This window comes from Balaenoptera acutorostrata, chromosome 19 (assembly GCF_949987535.1).
Source record: "Balaenoptera acutorostrata chromosome 19, mBalAcu1.1, whole genome shotgun sequence".
In the NCBI taxonomy this organism is placed as follows: domain Eukaryota; kingdom Metazoa; phylum Chordata; class Mammalia; order Artiodactyla; family Balaenopteridae; genus Balaenoptera; species Balaenoptera acutorostrata.
In genome coordinates, this window is record NC_080082.1 from 60,564,414 (window position 1) to 60,581,768 (window position 17,355).

The following is a 17,355-nucleotide window of genomic DNA, read 5'->3' on the forward strand; positions in this document are numbered from 1 at the left end:
TTAGCAATACTTTCTCATGGTGTCATTTATCCAATCGACGTACTTGCAGACTTGGATATAGACAGCTGGGTTGCTGGGTTAGCCGCAAGGGAAAAGTCCCCAGGACACCAGGCCTTGCAAAGTACCTTTGCACATCAGTGGTCCCCCTGAGTCACCCTGGAGGGGACAAAGCAAATTAGCTTCAGCTTCAGCGTGAAGTCCCGCCCCCACTTCTGTCTCATACACCCCCACGGTTGTCAGTCTTTGTCTTGCCAGACCCTGGGCTTCCACCCCGGCCAATGGGGAGAGACTCATTGTCTCTGGGGACCAATAGTAGAGCAGGAATTAGGGCCGTCATGGAGAAGACAAACCACGTTCTCTGAAGACATTGGCTTGAGCCCCGGCCAATGGGACCAATCACAGGGAAGGGGCAGGGCTTCCGGGGGGGTTAGAGCCCCATTTCTTCCCCATCTTTGAGGACTCAGCACCAAGCCCATGGGAGAAGGACCACTGTCTCCAGGGAATGGATACACGGGCATGAAAGAGAGACAGGGTGGTCTTGGAAATCAGGGGCCTAACTGATGACACAATTCATAAGGCCCAGTGCAAAATGAAAGTGTGGGCTCCCTCGCTCAGAAAGTATTAAGAATTTCAAGAGGGCAACAGGAGTGCTTTAAACCAAGGGTGGGACTCTCCTGAGTGTGGGACCCTGTGTCACTGTACAACTTGCACATTCATGAAGCCGGCCCTCACTAGGGCGAGAGAAGGATGCCCCATTCTCTAGGACACACATTCCTGTCCCATCACCCCACCCCTAACGCTTACCCTCCCACCACCCCTGACAGCTCAGGGTGCGGGTGAGAGCAAAAGGCGTGGGGCTACGGGGAGAGAGACAAGGAAAGGGAGAGAGTCACAGAGAAGAGGAAGAGAGGTAAAGCAAAGGATGGAGAAAAGAAAGGTGGAGGAGGAGAAGGAGGACAGAGAAACAGTAGTGTAGGGGCTGGAGAAAGGGGCAGAGAGGTAGGCAAATAAAAAGAGGGACAGAAGCAGACAGCCAATGGGGGCGGGGGTGGGTGGCAACACTGATGGAAAGAATGAAATGAAATTAGGTGTAAAGGGAGATGTGGGAAGGTAATGTTCAGAGACAGGGAGGGGATTACAAAGAGGAGAGGAGAGACAGTTCTTTGCCCAGGACCAGGACCCAAGTGAGGTGAGTGAGACATTAACTTCGGGCACACCGTCTCAGTAATTGCAATAAATAGTATTTTATTGCAATACCTTAAAATTGAATTTAATATGAAAAAGTCCATGATGAACACAGTATCCCAATTTTAGATAAAGGGTCAGTACAGGGCTGTGCTGAGACTTATTGAAGCCTGAGGTAAGTGGGAAATTCAGTAAGACTGATGGCTCTTTATTGAAAATTCTGACATTTTGTTCATCGTGGACTTTTGCATAGATTTTTTAAAAAATATTGCATTAGAATGTGATTTATCTTGATTACTGAGTTTTCTGGGCACCCCCTCCCCTTTAAAGTTTGGGTTTGAAGTCAAGGCTTCACTCGCCTTCCCCTAATCCTGGCCGCGTGTTGCCCATCCCCAGCCCCTCCCATTCATCTTTCTGCCTCATCCTCAGGGCCATACCAGCCCCCACTGGGCTGCCACTACTGACCTGAGCAGAGAAGGGGGTAGAGAAAGCTAGGAAAGCTGGGCCTAGGGTGGGGCGGGGGTGGTGATGAGGGAATGCTCAGTGCCAAGGTCAGGTGCAAAGATTCTGGATAGAGGGGGACGATGGGGCTCTGTGCTGAGATGAAGCAGCCAGGGACCCAGGGCAGGGGAGGAAGGAGGTCTCACGTTGCAGGCATTGGTGCTGGAGTTGGCGATGCCAGCACACAGCATGGAATTTCCCAGCAAGTCCTTGTAAACCTTCCTGCAGTCTCCAGAGGAGATGATGTCGACATTCGTGCACATGAGTTTCTCTGGAAAGGTCGCTGCAAGACGGGGCGGGGGGGGCTTGTCAGTCAGAGGCCTGTGGATCCGTGGGTCCTGATGGGGAGAGGATGGGGGTCCAGGATCCTAGACCCTGAAGGAGGAGGGGGCTGGGGTGCTCAACATTAGGATCCTGAAAAAGGACCTGAGTCCTGGTCTCCGGGGTCTGAGGGGGGAGGGGTTCAGGGTCTGGGGCTCCTGGGTCACTGTGGGAGCTTCACCAACAGGGCTGGTGGTGGTGGCCCAGCCAGAAACGGTCCATGTGGTCCCAGGGGGTTCACAGCGGGAAGGCAGGTTGACTTTCTTCACAGCCTGGCCCGCCTCTTCAGCTTCACCAGCATGAGGTCATTAACCTGGCTCTGTGTGGAGTAGTCGGGGTGGCGGAGTGACATTGTGGCCCCGATCTTCTGGCCTCTTCCCAGGTATTCACTACCCATGTGCACGTTGTACGAACTGGGAGAAGGGAGCGACATTCATAGAGTCACTGTGAGTGAGAGAGTGGGACAGGGACCTAGAGAGAGAAAAACAGAGATCCTGGGCGGTGGTGGGGGACGACGACAGAGGCCCAGAGAGTGGGGAAGGCAGAGACGGGGGGCGGTGGAACAGAGCCCCAGAGAGAGGGGCAGAGACCCGGGGCGGGGAACAGAGACTGGCGGGGGTGGGCAGGGACCCAGAGGGAGAGCTGGAAGTGCTCAGAGCACCCCTGCCCACATACCTCATCATGCAGTGGGCAGCAGTGAGTACCCACCACGCGTTGCCCAGCACGCCGCCACAGTGGAGCTGGTTGCTGTTGAGCAGGGCCACCTGCCAGGGCTGGGAGCCTCTTAGACATGGGACTCCATCAATAATCCTCTCGCTGTCGTTACCCTGGGCTGGATAGAGACATGGAGAAAAGCATGGGTAGTAAGCCTCAGAGGAAGGCTGAGTCAGCAGCGGAGGGATTTGAAGACAGGGGTGGAGACAGACAGAGAGACAGGGAGAAATGCAGAGGCAGAAATGGAGAACAGCGCAGAGAAAGCAGGAGATGGAGATGGAGAGAGACAGAGGCAGCCGGCTCAGAAACCCAGGAGGAGCACCTTGTCTGTCTGGGGGTGACGACAGAAGCTGATAGGAGAGACCCTGAGTGCAGAAGACAGGGCCTGGGGGGGCACAGAGACCCCAGGAGTCAGAAGGAAGCAGGAAGAAAGGAGGCAGGAGGCAGAAGAGTCTTGTCTTCTGAGGGAGGAAGCTGCTGCAGCAGGGGGAGGTCCTGACTCAGGGACCCCTTGGAGAGAGGGGCCCTTGAAGAGGGTCACTGGGGATGATGGGAGGTCCAAGGGTTAGGGCAGCCCTCCCAGACTGGCCCTCGCCTTCCTGTGTAGCAGATCCCAGGGCTAAGGACAGCAGTAGGGTCAGCGGGGGTGGAAGAAAGAATCCTGCCATGGTGGCTTCTCTGAGTCTCTCAGGGGCTGCCAGGCAGAGGAAGGGTCTCTTCTGCTGGGGCTGAGAAGGACAGAGTTCAGGAAGCCGGAGTCCTGGCCCCCAGCCCCCTCCTCCTTCAGACCCAGGAGTCCTTCCCCTTGGGACCCAGGAATCTGGGAAGTCCCTCCTCTTAGTGTGTTTAAATGGGTTCTCCTTCCTTCTTAATGGTTGCATAACATTCCATACTATAGTTGTACCCTGATTTACGTAATCTGTTTCAAATTGGAGTATTTTTGGATAGTTTTAAGTATAATAATGCCGGGTTGAACTTCCTTGTACATTCATCTTTGCTAATTGCGCTCATTCAAGAAATATTTACTGAGCATCTATTCTGTGCCAGCAATTATTCTGGTTCCTGGGGACACTATGGTCAACAAAGCAAACAAAAATTTCTTCATACAGGCTCTTGTTCTAGTGGGTGGAGACTGTGAATACAAAAATAAATATATAAAAGATATAGTTTGTTAGATGTTGGTAAGTACTACAGAGAAAAATAAAAGCAGGGAAGAGGGTATTTAAATCAATGCCACCATTCAGCCATTTAACAATCATTTAATAAATATATTTTATAATTCCTATGTGCCTGCAACTTACTATTATGCATCGGAAGGTCAAAAAACATCTTTGCTACACCACCAGACTGTATGAGAAAGTAACAGACCTGTATTTATTTCAGAGTCACCTTGCAACTAATAATGAACAGAAAGTAGAACTCTATTCTCAGTATATTTTCAAGGTAAACCAAGCAGTCACCCACGATTATTTTTCACATCTAATCTTTTAGGCAGTATCGACTTGCTTTGTTGCAGTTTGTGCTTTTTCAAAGCAAAAGCTCTGCATTAAAAATACAAGACTGAGAGAAATGTGCATTGAAAAGGAAAAAAGCAGAAATGTCATGTGGAGAACCTGGGAACAAGAAAGAATATCATGGGGATTGTCTGAGTCATAGTGTACCTTCAAAAGCTGAGTGATAGGTTTAGAGTTGCTCCTGGCTTCTTAATTATCTGGGCACTGTTCTAAACCAAGGATAATTTACTGTATTCTATAAATAAAATTAAAAAAAGAGCAGGGAAGAGGGATAGGGAGTTATTGGTTTCCTCCACTCTCAGGGACCCCTGGGGTTATAATATTAGGAAGATTCCACATGAAGATGACATTTGAACAAAATCTTAAAGGAGATGGTGGATTGATCCATGTAGCTACTTGGAGGAAGTGAGTCCTAGGCAGAGCAAATGGGCAGGTAAGTTAGGCAAGGGGCATGCTTAGAATGTTCTGGCAGGGGAGCCCTTTTGACTGGAGCTGAATGAGAAGGGGACAAGGGCAGGTAATGAGGTCAGAGAGATAATAGGACTAGGATGACATAGGACCTTAAAGATCAGTGTAGGACTTTGGTGTTTACCTTGAGTGAGATGGGAACCATTATACTTGAAGGCAAGTTCCTAAAAGTGGAATTGACCCCAACTTCTAAATCAGACCCCAAAAATATGATTTGTTCCTCGGCCCTGAGCCCAAATCTTACCTCAATCCTGACCCCTCCCCCAACTCTTTTTTTGTCCCATAGTTTGGCCCATAATAGACATTATTGTTGCCTACTCAAACATTCATTCCTTCTGTCTTTCGATCAGAACCCCAATTTTGTTTGGATAATCTTTTATCCTCATCATGATTGTAAACTTTACTGCACCAAGCAGAAAAGCCATTTCTGCCTGCCAGGGATTGGTTTAGAAATGAACATGTGATGCAGTTCTGTCCAATGAGGAATGAGGGGAAGACCGCTGGGGCACTTCTCAGAAAGGCTTTCTTATTTCCAAAAAGAGACACTGGAAGAATTCTCTTTTCTTCTTCAAGATGGTGCCCCTTCTGGATGTAAAATCTGGAATGGTGGAAGCCTTCCTGGGACTGGGGAGAGAAGTGGCTGGTGGACCAAGCCAAAACACCACAGATGGTCAAGCAGAGAGATGGAGTGACGTAACAAGATTTGTGTTTTCTGGCTGCTACATGAAGGGGATTTTAAGGGGATGTGGAGACATGAGGAAACTATTGTTATTGTTCAGATGAGAGACGATGACTTGGATAAAGCCATTGGGGAGGTGGAGATGGTAATAAGTGGATGGATTCAAGATGCATTTAGGAGAATCAACAGGGCTTGGTGATGGATTGAATGGAAGTTGTGGTGAGGGAGACAGATGTTAAGGCTTCAAGGTCTCTTGCTTGATGGATGGTGGTACCATTCATTGAGAAGACACAGCTGGATACGATCAAGTGCCTATGAGAGAGTGAAAAAGACCTGACTCTTTTTTAACAGAATGCTGAGGAGGCAGGGGGCTGAAGAGAGAATCCAGGGACTTCATGCATAATTCTAACTCCAATCCTTACTTTGACACAATTCTCAACACCAGTCTTTTTTTAAAATAATACAATTATTTTATTATAAGCCTGAATATCACCGACACATATTCCAAAACTAAACAATTTTGTATGGGAAACAGAATAAATAAGCATATTGAAAGATGGTAGTCTATCTTCTCATCCACCCCTAACGTTGATAAAGGATACAGTCAAATTATAGAAATTTTAAAAGGTAACACATAGGTTTCACTTTGAATTCTGACCAAGCTTGGTATCCGATGGTAGAAGACACATATACTAAAGGCTCAACACCGATATTGATGCAAGCCTGAGTCTTAACCCGAAACCTCAACTCGTACCCAACCCTAACCCTCAATTCTGCTATATCCTTGACCAATTCTAAACTTTTACCTCAACTTGGAATCTAGTTCCTGACCAAGTTCCTGCCTCCAAATATCAACTCAGGCTAGATTTCACCCCTCAATCAACCTTAACCCTGACTCTTGACTCAAACCCTGGATCCCTAACCATAACCCAAACTCAACCTTGACCCAAACACTGAATGTCACCATAGCCTCTGTCCCAAATCTGACCACATGCACAACTCAGACTATAGACTTCATCCCTGTCTTATTCCGGGAAGACCACATTGACATCCATCCCATGAACCCATCCCCAGCTCACACCAATACTCTGACTCCAGTCCCGGCCCTACTCTCGTCTACAACCCAAATTCTACATGAAATCCCATCCCACTTCCATGCCAAACTTTCCCTCACCCCATCTTCATTTTTCCAACTCCATACCCAACCTGACTCCATACTTCCTTTCACACACACACTCTAAAATAAAGTTCACCACTTAACACCATACAGTTAATCCCACACTGACTAAGTTCAAGTGAAGTCCCCAAAACTTCTGAGACACTTACTCTCATCAAATCCCAAATCAGACCCCAGAATTCAGACCCCCAACCCCACTAATTCCACACCGGGACCCTGGCCATGAGGGGTGTCAACCCTCTTGACTTGGGCTCCCAAATCAAGTAGGGGCAGATGCTAGGCCACTTGACCTCACAGCACCGTGAGCCAGCAATCTGTATCTTTCCCTCCTGGCTTCCCAAAGAGAGGAATTTTGGCAAGACTTCCAATCTGTTATCTGTTGTCCAAATCTTCATCCCTGGATTCTCTCTTCAGCCCCCTGCCTCCTCAGCATACTGTTAAAAAGAGGAAAGAAGCTATGCTACTCTGGAGCCCTGCTATAGACTCCTAAATCACCAGAATGTCTCTTCTGCTGTGCTTGGCATATATGTCTTTCTTTTTTTTTAAGATTTAATTTTTAATTTATTTTGGCTGCGTTAGGTTTTTGTTGCTGCGTGCAGACTTTCTCTAGTTGTGGCGAGAAGGGGCTACTCTTTGTTGCAGTGCTCAGGCGTCTCATTGCGGTGACTTCTCTTTGTTGTGGAGCATGGACTCTAGGAGCATGGGCTTCAGTAGTTGTGGCATGTGGGCTCAGTAGTTGTGGCGTACGGGCTTAGTTACTCCGCTGCATGTGGGATCTTCCTGGACCAGGGATAGAACCCATGCCCCCTGCGATGGCAGGCAGATTCTTATCCACTGTGCCACCAGGGAAGTCCGGCATATCTGTCTTTCTGTTGTTGTTGTGGTTTTTTTTTTTTTGGTTGTATTGGGTCTTAGTTGCAGCAGGCAGGCTCCTTAGTTGTGGTATGCATGTGAGATCTAGTTCCCAGGCCAGGGATCAAACCTGGGCCCCCTGCATTGGGAGTGTGGAGTCTTAACCATTGCACCACCAGGGAAGTCCCTGTCTTTCTGTGTTCTTAACTATTTAATCTGACTTTATTGCTAAACACTGGTCTTCACAAGCAGAGGAAATGTGTCTGGTGTTCAAAGGTGTTTTTATAAGCACCCAGTCCAAACCAGGGAGCATAGGAGGTACTTAAATAAATACTAGTTTGCAAACCACTGTCATCCACAGAGCAGTCAACAACCCAGTCCTTCCTTGTTCCCTGAGCCATTCAGCCACAGGGCGTGATAGGAAGAACTTGACCTCACAAGTCAGACAAACCCAGGTTTGACCAACCCTAGTTGCCCTCCTCGTGATCTCAGGTAAGTGATTTAATTTTTCCAAGCCTCACTTTGTCCCTCTCTAAAGTGGAGGAAAGCAAAATCTACTTCTCAAGGCAAGTGAAAGAATTAAGTAATATTGGCTGCCTTACCTCATCCTACCAGGAATGAGGCAGCTTCCATTTCTTATGCATCTACTATGTGATGTGTCGGATGCTCTGCAAACCACATCTCTATTCGTCTCATGGGACCAAGCGAGGACTGTCTTCCCCTTTTTATAGATGAAAAAGGGGAAGCTTAAAAGAAGCTAGAACCCTTGTGCAAAATCAACAGCTAAGGAGGCAGAAGGGTCAGAATTCGAATGCTGAGGATTGCCCATAGTCTAACCATTGTACAAACCCACAATCTGAGAAGGAAGTTTCCCTGGGACACTGTCACATATGCTCAGAATCTCTTTTGGCTAAAAATGAACTCGGAACCCTATAGGCTTATTATTAATGAGGCATGCCCCCACGTTGATGAGAGCCCCAAATCCCCAGCCCTCTCGTGCCCTTTGGGTTTAGTCCTGTTCCTAAGTCCCACCCAGACACCCAGCTTCATACTTCCTTTGCACACAGACTTATGTCCTGATCCTTTGCCTGATGACTCACCTTCCAGCTCATGATCACACCTGAGAACTGGTATCTTGCTGTCCTGCAGCTGTGCCTTACCCTGAGGGATCCGGGACATTGCGATTCTGGAACCTCCTGATTCAGCTCCTTGGGTTCTGAAGGCCCATTGTTTCTGACTTCCAGGATTCCATTCTCCCCTTTTTTCAAGAACAGCTCCCACTTCTTTTGGGAATCTGCCCCCTCATTTCATATAGTTCTGGTGAAACTGTCAATCATAGTTTTCCAAACCCTCCCACCCACTGGGATGGATGCACGACCCAGCCAAGCCAACAAGATCATTGTTTCCTCCCTAGAAATAATGATTAATCCAGTGGGTGGGCTCATTTCAAGCTGGACCAATCAGAATTCTTCCCTGGGATTAATATCAAGATGTTGGGAGAAAAGAGATCTTTGTTTCTGCTGGGTTTGCTTAACTGGGCTGCTATGTTCCCTCCATGTGACGAAGTTTGTCTACAGAGGCTAGAATGAGATCCACAGGAGAAGGAAAGAGGCAAGCAGAGATGAGAAAGAGTTCACACATATGAGAGAGAGAAACAGAGACAGAGAGAAGCAGGCAGAGTGACAGAGAGAGAAATTGTCACAGAGAGACAGAGATGATTGGCTTAAGTCACCAATACAGGTACTTGAGACTCATACCCATGTCACTTCTTCTAACATTATGAATCATCTCCAAGGCCTTCTTAGGCACCTGCACCAACCAATCCCCTTTTATGCATAAGCCAGTTTGAACTGGGGCTCTGCCACTTGTATACAAAAGCTCCCTGATATAGGTGGGTCCTTCCAGCTTTTGTGCATGACTGGTGTTGTGATCTCCTGCCAGACTCCACAATCCATGATTCTATTCCTGAATTTCTGGTTGACCTTGGACAAGTCCTTTCCCCTCCTTGACCTCAGCCACCCTCCTCCTTCATGCCATAAATTAATCTTCAAATCTTTTCTGGGTTCACATTCCATTGGGGATATTTAAATATCAGTTGGGTATTGGGATGTTAAGTAAAGTGTTTTTTAGAAGGAAAAAAGTACATGTGAATAGACGCCCACAGGCAGGCTCAGAGAAAGAGTCACGCCTTCGTGGTAGTTTAAATCACTTATGTGGGGCAGTTCTTCTGAGTTTCCTCTGGCCAATCATCTTGCTTTGTCTGGCTCTGAGTCCATATTTGGTTTAATTCAGGGTCCTCCCCTGTGTGTGTGCATCTCTTAGCCAAGATGGAATCCAGCGCACAGACCTGTGGGAAGGTCGACACCACATATTATGGGGTGGCGCCCCCTCCCTTTTCGACCTCTAAGGAGCCTTTCTGTACATGTGTAGTTGGGAGGTCTCCTTGACCTCGAGAATGAGAAATATGTGGTCTCCTTATCTCTTATCTGGGCAGGGCTCAGCTCTCTCTCCTGCTATTGTCTTCATCTTGGAGTATCCGTCTACAGAGGACAAAATCCAGCGGCTCAGCCTGGGGACCTTCTGTCTCCTGCCTCAGTTTCATGGATGTTCATGGGTACATATTTAAGCTATTTCTATATTTCTTGCACCTTTACTCTGCATATCTCACAATTTTTATTTTTTTATTAAAAAAATTTTTTTTGTTAAAGTATCTTTTTTAAAAATATTTATTTATTTATTTAGGCTGCACTGGGTCTTAGATGAGGCATGTGGACTTTAGTTGCAGCATGTGGACTTCTTAGTTGCAGCATGTGAACTCTTAGTTGTGGCGTTCATGCAGTACCTAGTTCCCTGGCCAGGGATCAAACCTGGGCCCCCTGCATTGGGAGCGTGGAGTCTTAACCACTGGACCACCAGGGAAGTCCCCATATCTCACAGTTTTTAAGGAGAAATCTCCCCCCAAAGCTTAGATACAGTTTAGCTGCTCAGAAAAACTAAACAAAAACCCGTTCCACTATGTCTTTCACAGGCCAGCCCATTGGATATTTGGAAATCCTTGTGTCTTCTCTCCCCTGAAATTAACCTCCCATTCCTCCAAGTCCTTCCAGAAAAAAAAGGGGATCACTTTGGCCAGTGGTGATGGCCCGAATGACCATGCATGTCCTGATCTCTCTCGATCTCCCATCACACCTCCCAGCAGGGTTCAGACGCTCTGCCCCTCCACCCCTCTCAAGAGGGCCAAAGCACACACAGGCAAGGAGCCAGGCTGATGTTGTGAGTTTATTGGGGGAGATCTAGAGCTCATCTTGGGATCAGCCCTTTCTGCCCATGGTCTTAATCCAGTCCAGATAGTGGCAGATGTTGGTGTAGACGCCAGATCTCTCAGGTCGCCCATAGAGGTCTGATCCCCAGGATGTGATGCCCTGGAGAATGCCACCACATACCAGTGAGACCCTGGAATCTCCCTAGAAGGCGAGAATAGAAGACTTTCCCCTAAGATGCCCTGCTGTACCAGTATTAAGTACCAGCTTTGTAACGTGATTGGGTCCCTTGGGATAAGAGCATTGTATCCTGGGACGAATGGTGAGAGAGAGCGGTGGGGCTTCCATGTGCAGGGGATGCAGACAGGATGTCTAAGGGCAGTGGAGGAAATCCTTACCAACGAGGGAAGAGAATGCTGTCTGCAGGGTACAATCCAGAGAGAAGAAAGTAGGAATTACATGGAGGGGACTGAGTTCCTCCATTCCTGGCCAGTCTTGAAGAGATCATTGAATCCAGTTACAAAACATAGGAGAAAGGAGCAGGGTTCTTTTGGATACACACACACCCAAGGGACAGTGGCCGGAGTATTTGGGAAGAAACCATTGTTTCTAGGGAATCCTCCAGAAAGATTAGATTCCATGGCCGGATCACTAATGGAAATGATTCTATTCCTGGCCAATAGGAAAGGAAGCGTTGAAGCATTGTCTTCAGGGACCAATCATAAGCAAAGGGGGTGGGGCTTCCACGAAGGGGACAAATCCAAGGGGAGCCGTGAGGACTGAAGTTGCAGCCAATAGGAAAGAGAGTGTTATACCTACGGCAAATCTCCAGATGTGTCACCTTGGGGTTGGGGAGCTCACTGAGGGAGCATTGAAGTCAACGGCGCCATTCCCTGGCCAGCTGGGAAGACGGCATTGTTCCCCAAGGAACCAATCATAGGAGAAAGCAATCATGCTAGGGAACCCAGTCAGGACTCGAAGAAAAATAGCTGACTACCTGATCATCGGTAGAGTCAGCACAAATTCCAGGCACTAACACTGAGAAAGAGGGCAGGGAGCTTGCGTACCCTCTAGACTCAGACTCTCTCCTTCATGGACTTATCCCCTCACTCCCTTTAATCCCCACCCTGCAGGCAAGCGTTCCCAAGAAAGCAACAAGGACAATTCAATTATTCTGATTCCTGTGCTGTGTAACCTGCAGGGAGAGTGTGCCTTCTCTGAACCTGCTTCCCACTCTGTAGAGGTAGGGGTGCTGACTCTTGGGGAAAATCCCACTGCCAAGCCTCCAGTCTCTACAGGGCGAGTGAGGGAAGAAGAGAGTTTCAGAAGTCATTCACCCGGCATCATGTATCAGCCCCACTGCTTTCATTTGCACAGACCATACTATCTGTGACTTGCCCAGGGTAGGCGTCTTCACACTGCTTCTGAGGAATGATTTTTACTTCTGCGCAGCTGAGGGTGTCAGGAAAATTCTCCGAGGGGGCAGAGGTTGCAAGTTCCCAGAGACAGCAACACTTTTCCCTCCATCCCTGTCTGCATCTAACCTCCCTTCTGTGTATCCACAGCTGCACAGGGTTTTCTGACACATTTCACAGGGCGCATCACTTCTCACCACATGAAACAAAGCCATGGCCCCTGCTGTTTCTCCTTCTCCACCTAAAGGAGGACCTTTGGACCCTACCTTTTGTTTCTTGCCCTGAGTTATTTTCAAATTAAGGATCAGGTGACTGGGGTACATGGATTTGCCCCCTTGGGACACCTCTGACCCTTTCTAATCTTCCCATTCCCAGACCACCAGGTCTTCAATCTCAGCTAAATCCTACTTCTTCCAAATATCACCTCTTCCTAGAAGCCTTCCCTGACTATTCTAATTAAAACAACACATCTCGGGACTTCCCTGGCCGTCCAGTGGTTAAGACTTCTTCCAATGCAGAGGGTGTGGGTTTGATCCCTGGTTGGGGAGCTAAGATCCCACATGCCTCAGGGCCAAAACAACCGAAACATAAAACAGAAGCAATATTGTAACAAATTCAATAAAGACTTTTAAAAAAAAATGGTCCTTCTTAAAAAAAACCCCAAAACACCACCTCTCCATCACTCCCTATTCTCTTCCCCTCTATCATATTCCATTATAGCACTTGACTCTACCTAATATTTCATTTTATATGTATTTGTTTATTGTCTATTTCCCCACCTAGCATGCAACTCCATAAGGCTTTGTACACTACAGTACCTGGGGCATATCAGATGCTCACAAAATCAGTGTTGAATTGGTGATTGACAGTGGAATTAATCTTTCTTATTAACCTTTGAAGAATAGACTCGAGAGGGAAAAAATTCTACCTGGTACCTCTATGTGCCAGAAGCTATAGGCCCACAATCTCATTTGTCCCTCACAACAGCTCTTTGAAGGAGGGATGCTTTCATTCCTTCATCCATGCATTCTTTCAACAAATGTTTATTGAACACATGCTGTATACCAGTCACCACCCTGAACACTAGGAACACACAATGAAGAAAATAGATATAACCTGAGCCCTCATGGAGCTTAAAAATCTATTGGATAATTATCCCAGTTTTGTAGATGAGGAAAGTGAGGTCAAGAGGTGGGAAGGGACTTGCCCAGAGAAAAGGGGCAGAGCCATGGTTTGAAATGACCTGCCTGATTCATGACCAGCTAGGTTTCCACAGCAACCCATTGTCTTCTTAGGAGTCAGACAGGCAGGGACCTGAATCCTGACTTTGCTTTCCTGGCGAACCACATCACCTCTTTGAGCTGAGCCCCAATGTTTTCATTGTGAAGCAGGGCAAGGGGCTACCTGAACTCTGAAGCCCCAGAGGGAGGACCTCCATGGAGGTCCAGACTTTTGGGTCCAGAGTGAGGAGGGAACTGGGGACCTAGACTGTGAGTCCTGGAGGAGGAAAGGCCTGGACTCCTGGGTGTGAGGGGATCTGGGGCGAGGAATCTTGGGTTCAAGAGGGAGAAGAGGTAGCCTGTTTTCCTGGGCCACTGAGGAGCCCATGTATCCCAAGTCTGTTGTGAAGACTATGTAGAATCCTGTACCCATAAAAGGTCTCATAACTCTCCACCTTAAAGGAGGGGTGCATTCATTCATCCACTCATTCATTCATCCATCCACTTTTTTGCGCCCTGTTAACAATCTGTTAATTTGTTTCCTTTCTCCCACCACTCCTGTTAATATTCTGGTCTTTAAGGTTTCTAACATGGACCCCTTGTGAACTTGAACATCACAATCACCTTCCCTTCTTTATCTACTCTACAGGCAAAGCTTTGCCAATGGCTTGGGGTCCACTGGGACAACCAGCTCCTCCTCTCCCTCCCACTACCTTGGGGGCTGGTGACCGAGCTCCAGCTTGAGATGGTGCACTTCTGGCCAACTTGAGGGCAGTGATCTGCCAGGTTGATGGGCTTCACTTTGGGCCCCAGGGATGCCTGACCACATAGTTGAATGAGCATCAGATCACGGTTGTGGTCTTCGTTGCTGCTGTTGTAGCAGGGGTGTGGGATGGACTGAGCCACAGCCGTTTCTTGTTCTGACCCATCCTTATTCTGCAGACTGTGATCTCCCAGGTGGACTGTGTATTTCCTGTAATGATGGGGGTGGTTTGGGACCCAGGCAGGGATAAGGGCTTCCAGGCCCCTCCTCTCTAAGACCCAGGAGTCCAGGTCCCCTCTTTCTCAGACCTCCATTCTCGGGGACCCAGTCCCCAGCTCTCGCCTCCTGAGGCAAAGCCCCAGCCCCTTCTTTCCCCAGGCTCCAGCCCACCTCTGCCCCCGGAATCCACTCACAGTTTTTTACGGTGGGCTGCTGTGAGGACGCAGTTGTCATCTATGAGAACATCCCCACATATTAGCCGGACACCCTGGAACAAGGCCGTCTGCCAAGGCTGCTAATGGGGCCTGCACTCCTGGCCCTCCAGCACCTTGGTCTCCTGTGCTCTCAAGTGTCCTGCAGCAGGAAGGAGAGGGTTAGATCACCATCCTCTGGGTCAGTGCAGGGGGCAGGAAAACCACTGTGGTTTCAAACGGATACACACACACACACACCCCCTCTGGTGTTTGCCTCGCAGCTTGCACATGCTGCTACACAGATACCCATGTACACTCATGGAAGCCCGTGAGTCATCACACACAGAGTCACCTGAGCGTGTGCCCACATGCCCCGTGCACTCCTGTGTGTATCTGTGCCCCCTCAGCAGGCAGCCCTGCTGGCTTAGTGCTCCTCCTGCAATACCAGCAGAACTCAACGCATTCCTACCTGCCGCCACGTGCGCCGTGCCTCTGGCCACCCCACAGAAGCTCCCGCACGTAATCGCGTGCTTCCCATCTCCCCACATGCCACCACGTGCACCCTTTTAGCCACCACCACGGTATTCCCACAGGCTCAGGTGCTCCACCGATAACTTCCGGGCCCCCCCCCACCGCCCCCCACCTGCCCGGGATTCCAACAGCAAGAGCTGGAACATCCAGATCCAGACTCTGCAGCAGGTGTGGGATGTCCCACGGTGGGGTCTGGGAGACAGAGAGGACAGGGCTGAGCGGAGGAGGAAGAAGGAGACCAAAATCCTAGGGATCTTGGGGTTGGGGAGGAAGCAGAGCTTCTGGAGCAGTTCTTCTGGGTCCCGCTGGAGGAAGGGGCTGGGGACCCAGATTCTTGGGTGTGAAGAAGAACGGGATGGGGCCCCAGATTCCTGAATCCGAGGAGCTGGGAGCTCAGGGGCTGGATTCCTACATTCCAAGGAAGGAGGGAGTTAGGATCCCCAGACTCCTGGGTCTGAAGGAAAAGGGAACTGGGAGCTGGGACTCCTAAGTCTTGGAGAGCAGGGGCTGGGGTGCTGATTCCTGGGTCTCAAAGGAGGAAGGGATCTGAGGTTGAGGTCCTGGGCCCTGGAGGAGGGGGCTCAGGGGCCTGATGCCTGTGTCTGAGAACTTTGGCATCTCACCTTACAGAATTCAGGGGGCAGGGTCACCTACTGATTCGGATGCAGAGGAAGAACACCCCGCGTACTTCAGCTCTGCCTGCCTGGTACAAGATTCTGGAGCCTTTTAACTGGGACCACCAACCTCCTGCTCCATCTCCTCCCACTTGGGGCCGGCGGAGTAGCAGGGAACTGGACCCCTGGTTATGAGTGAGGAGAGGCTCAGGGGCTGAACGGAGAATCTGGAGGGAGGAGGGGTTGGAATCTCTTTTTTTTTTTTTTAATTGGGGTAGAGTTGTTTTACAATGTCTTGTTAATTTCTACTGTGCAACGAAGTGGAGTTCCCTGTGCTCTACAGCAGGTTCTCATTGGTTATCTATTTTATACATATTAGCATATATATGTCAATCCCAATCTCCCAATTCATCCCACCACCCTCCCCTCTTCCCCCCTTGGTGTCCATGCTTGTAAACTGATACAGCCACTGTGGAATCTCTAACTCTTGAGGTCTGGGGGTGAAGGAGCTTAGTGCTGTGACGCCTGGGTCTGAAGCAGAAACGGCTGGGGGCCCAGACATCCTGGTCCGAGCGAAGACGGGGTGAGGGCCCCTGACTCCTGGAGCTGAGGGAGGATGGGACTGGGGTCCTGGACTCCTGGCTCTGAGAGAGGGGGAGGGGGCTGGGGCCCGGGACTGCTGGGTCAGAAATAGGAGGGGGATGGAGGCCCGGATTTGAGGTCTGAGGGAGAAGGAGCTGGCAGCTGAATTCTTAAGCCTTTTTGGAAGGGTAATTTGGAGCCTGGGTTTTTGTGGGAGGAGGGGGCTGCCAGTAACCTGGAATGGAAGACAAACCAGTCTTCTTGGTCCCGACTTCTGAGGGCGGATCGGCCCGGCCCACGGGCTGCCCCCTGAGAGGTCCAGATTCCGGAAAGGCAGGTTTGGGAGGCGCTGTGACCTGGTTTCCCCTTCCCCTGGGGGCGATGGGACCAGCCCAAGCAGAACCCAGGAGCCTTGCTGCAATAGGGCTGATGGAGACAGACTTAGGCAGGACCTGCTCGGGGCTTATGGGGAATTGCAACGCGGTGGTGGTTCCCTCTCTGCCCTCCACCGCCCACCCGGTCCCCATCCTTTAGCTCACAAAACCGGCAGTAGGAAGGCGCGGCTCCGCACGTTTAATGTAAAATCATCCCTTGGAGGATCGGAGGGGACAGAGAATCTCTCCCAACTTCTCTCGGTCGGGCCCCGGCCAGGATTCAAACCCTGGACACGCCTAGAACGGGGCCAGAGCGGGACAGAGACCGACACATTGCCTGAGTTCCACGTGGTGGAAGCTACCCTCTCGTGACGTCACGAGGCTGGATCTATGACGAAGGAGGCGTGGCCACAAGGGGCAGCGTCCAGAGGGGAAATCTCATTGGGCAAAGCGCGGAAGGGAGGAGCTATTTAGTGGAAGTCTTTACTGCGGTAGAACCAAAGGTGATGCCGTTCCATGGGGGCGGTGGCAGTTCTGGTGACGTCATAGATATGGGGCCAAGAGGGGCGGAGGTGTCTCTCCTTTTCAAGGGGGCGCGGCTCTATCATTCGCGGGGGCCAGGGTCTGAATATCCAGAAGCTGGGAACTTGAATATCCAGAAGGCGTCTCCAGGCCAGCCGAAGCCAAAGGCGAAGACCATTGAGGCTGGAGTCTTGCAAACCCTCCTACCCTGCGCCCACCCTCCTTTCCTGGTCGTCCAAGGCGCGAGGTC

General features: G+C 49.7%; 1 protein-coding gene across 1 annotated transcript; it reads right to left on the reverse strand.

Moving 5' to 3' along the window:
- KLK7 (kallikrein related peptidase 7) lies at positions 1–3,389 on the reverse strand. The gene is given in 6 exon segments (XM_028165935.2): positions 1–156; positions 1,833–1,969; positions 2,189–2,278; positions 2,281–2,420; positions 2,683–2,839; positions 3,317–3,389. Coding segments are annotated over 6 exon segments (753 nt in total).
- Between the last annotated feature and the right edge of the window lie 13,966 nt (positions 3,390–17,355).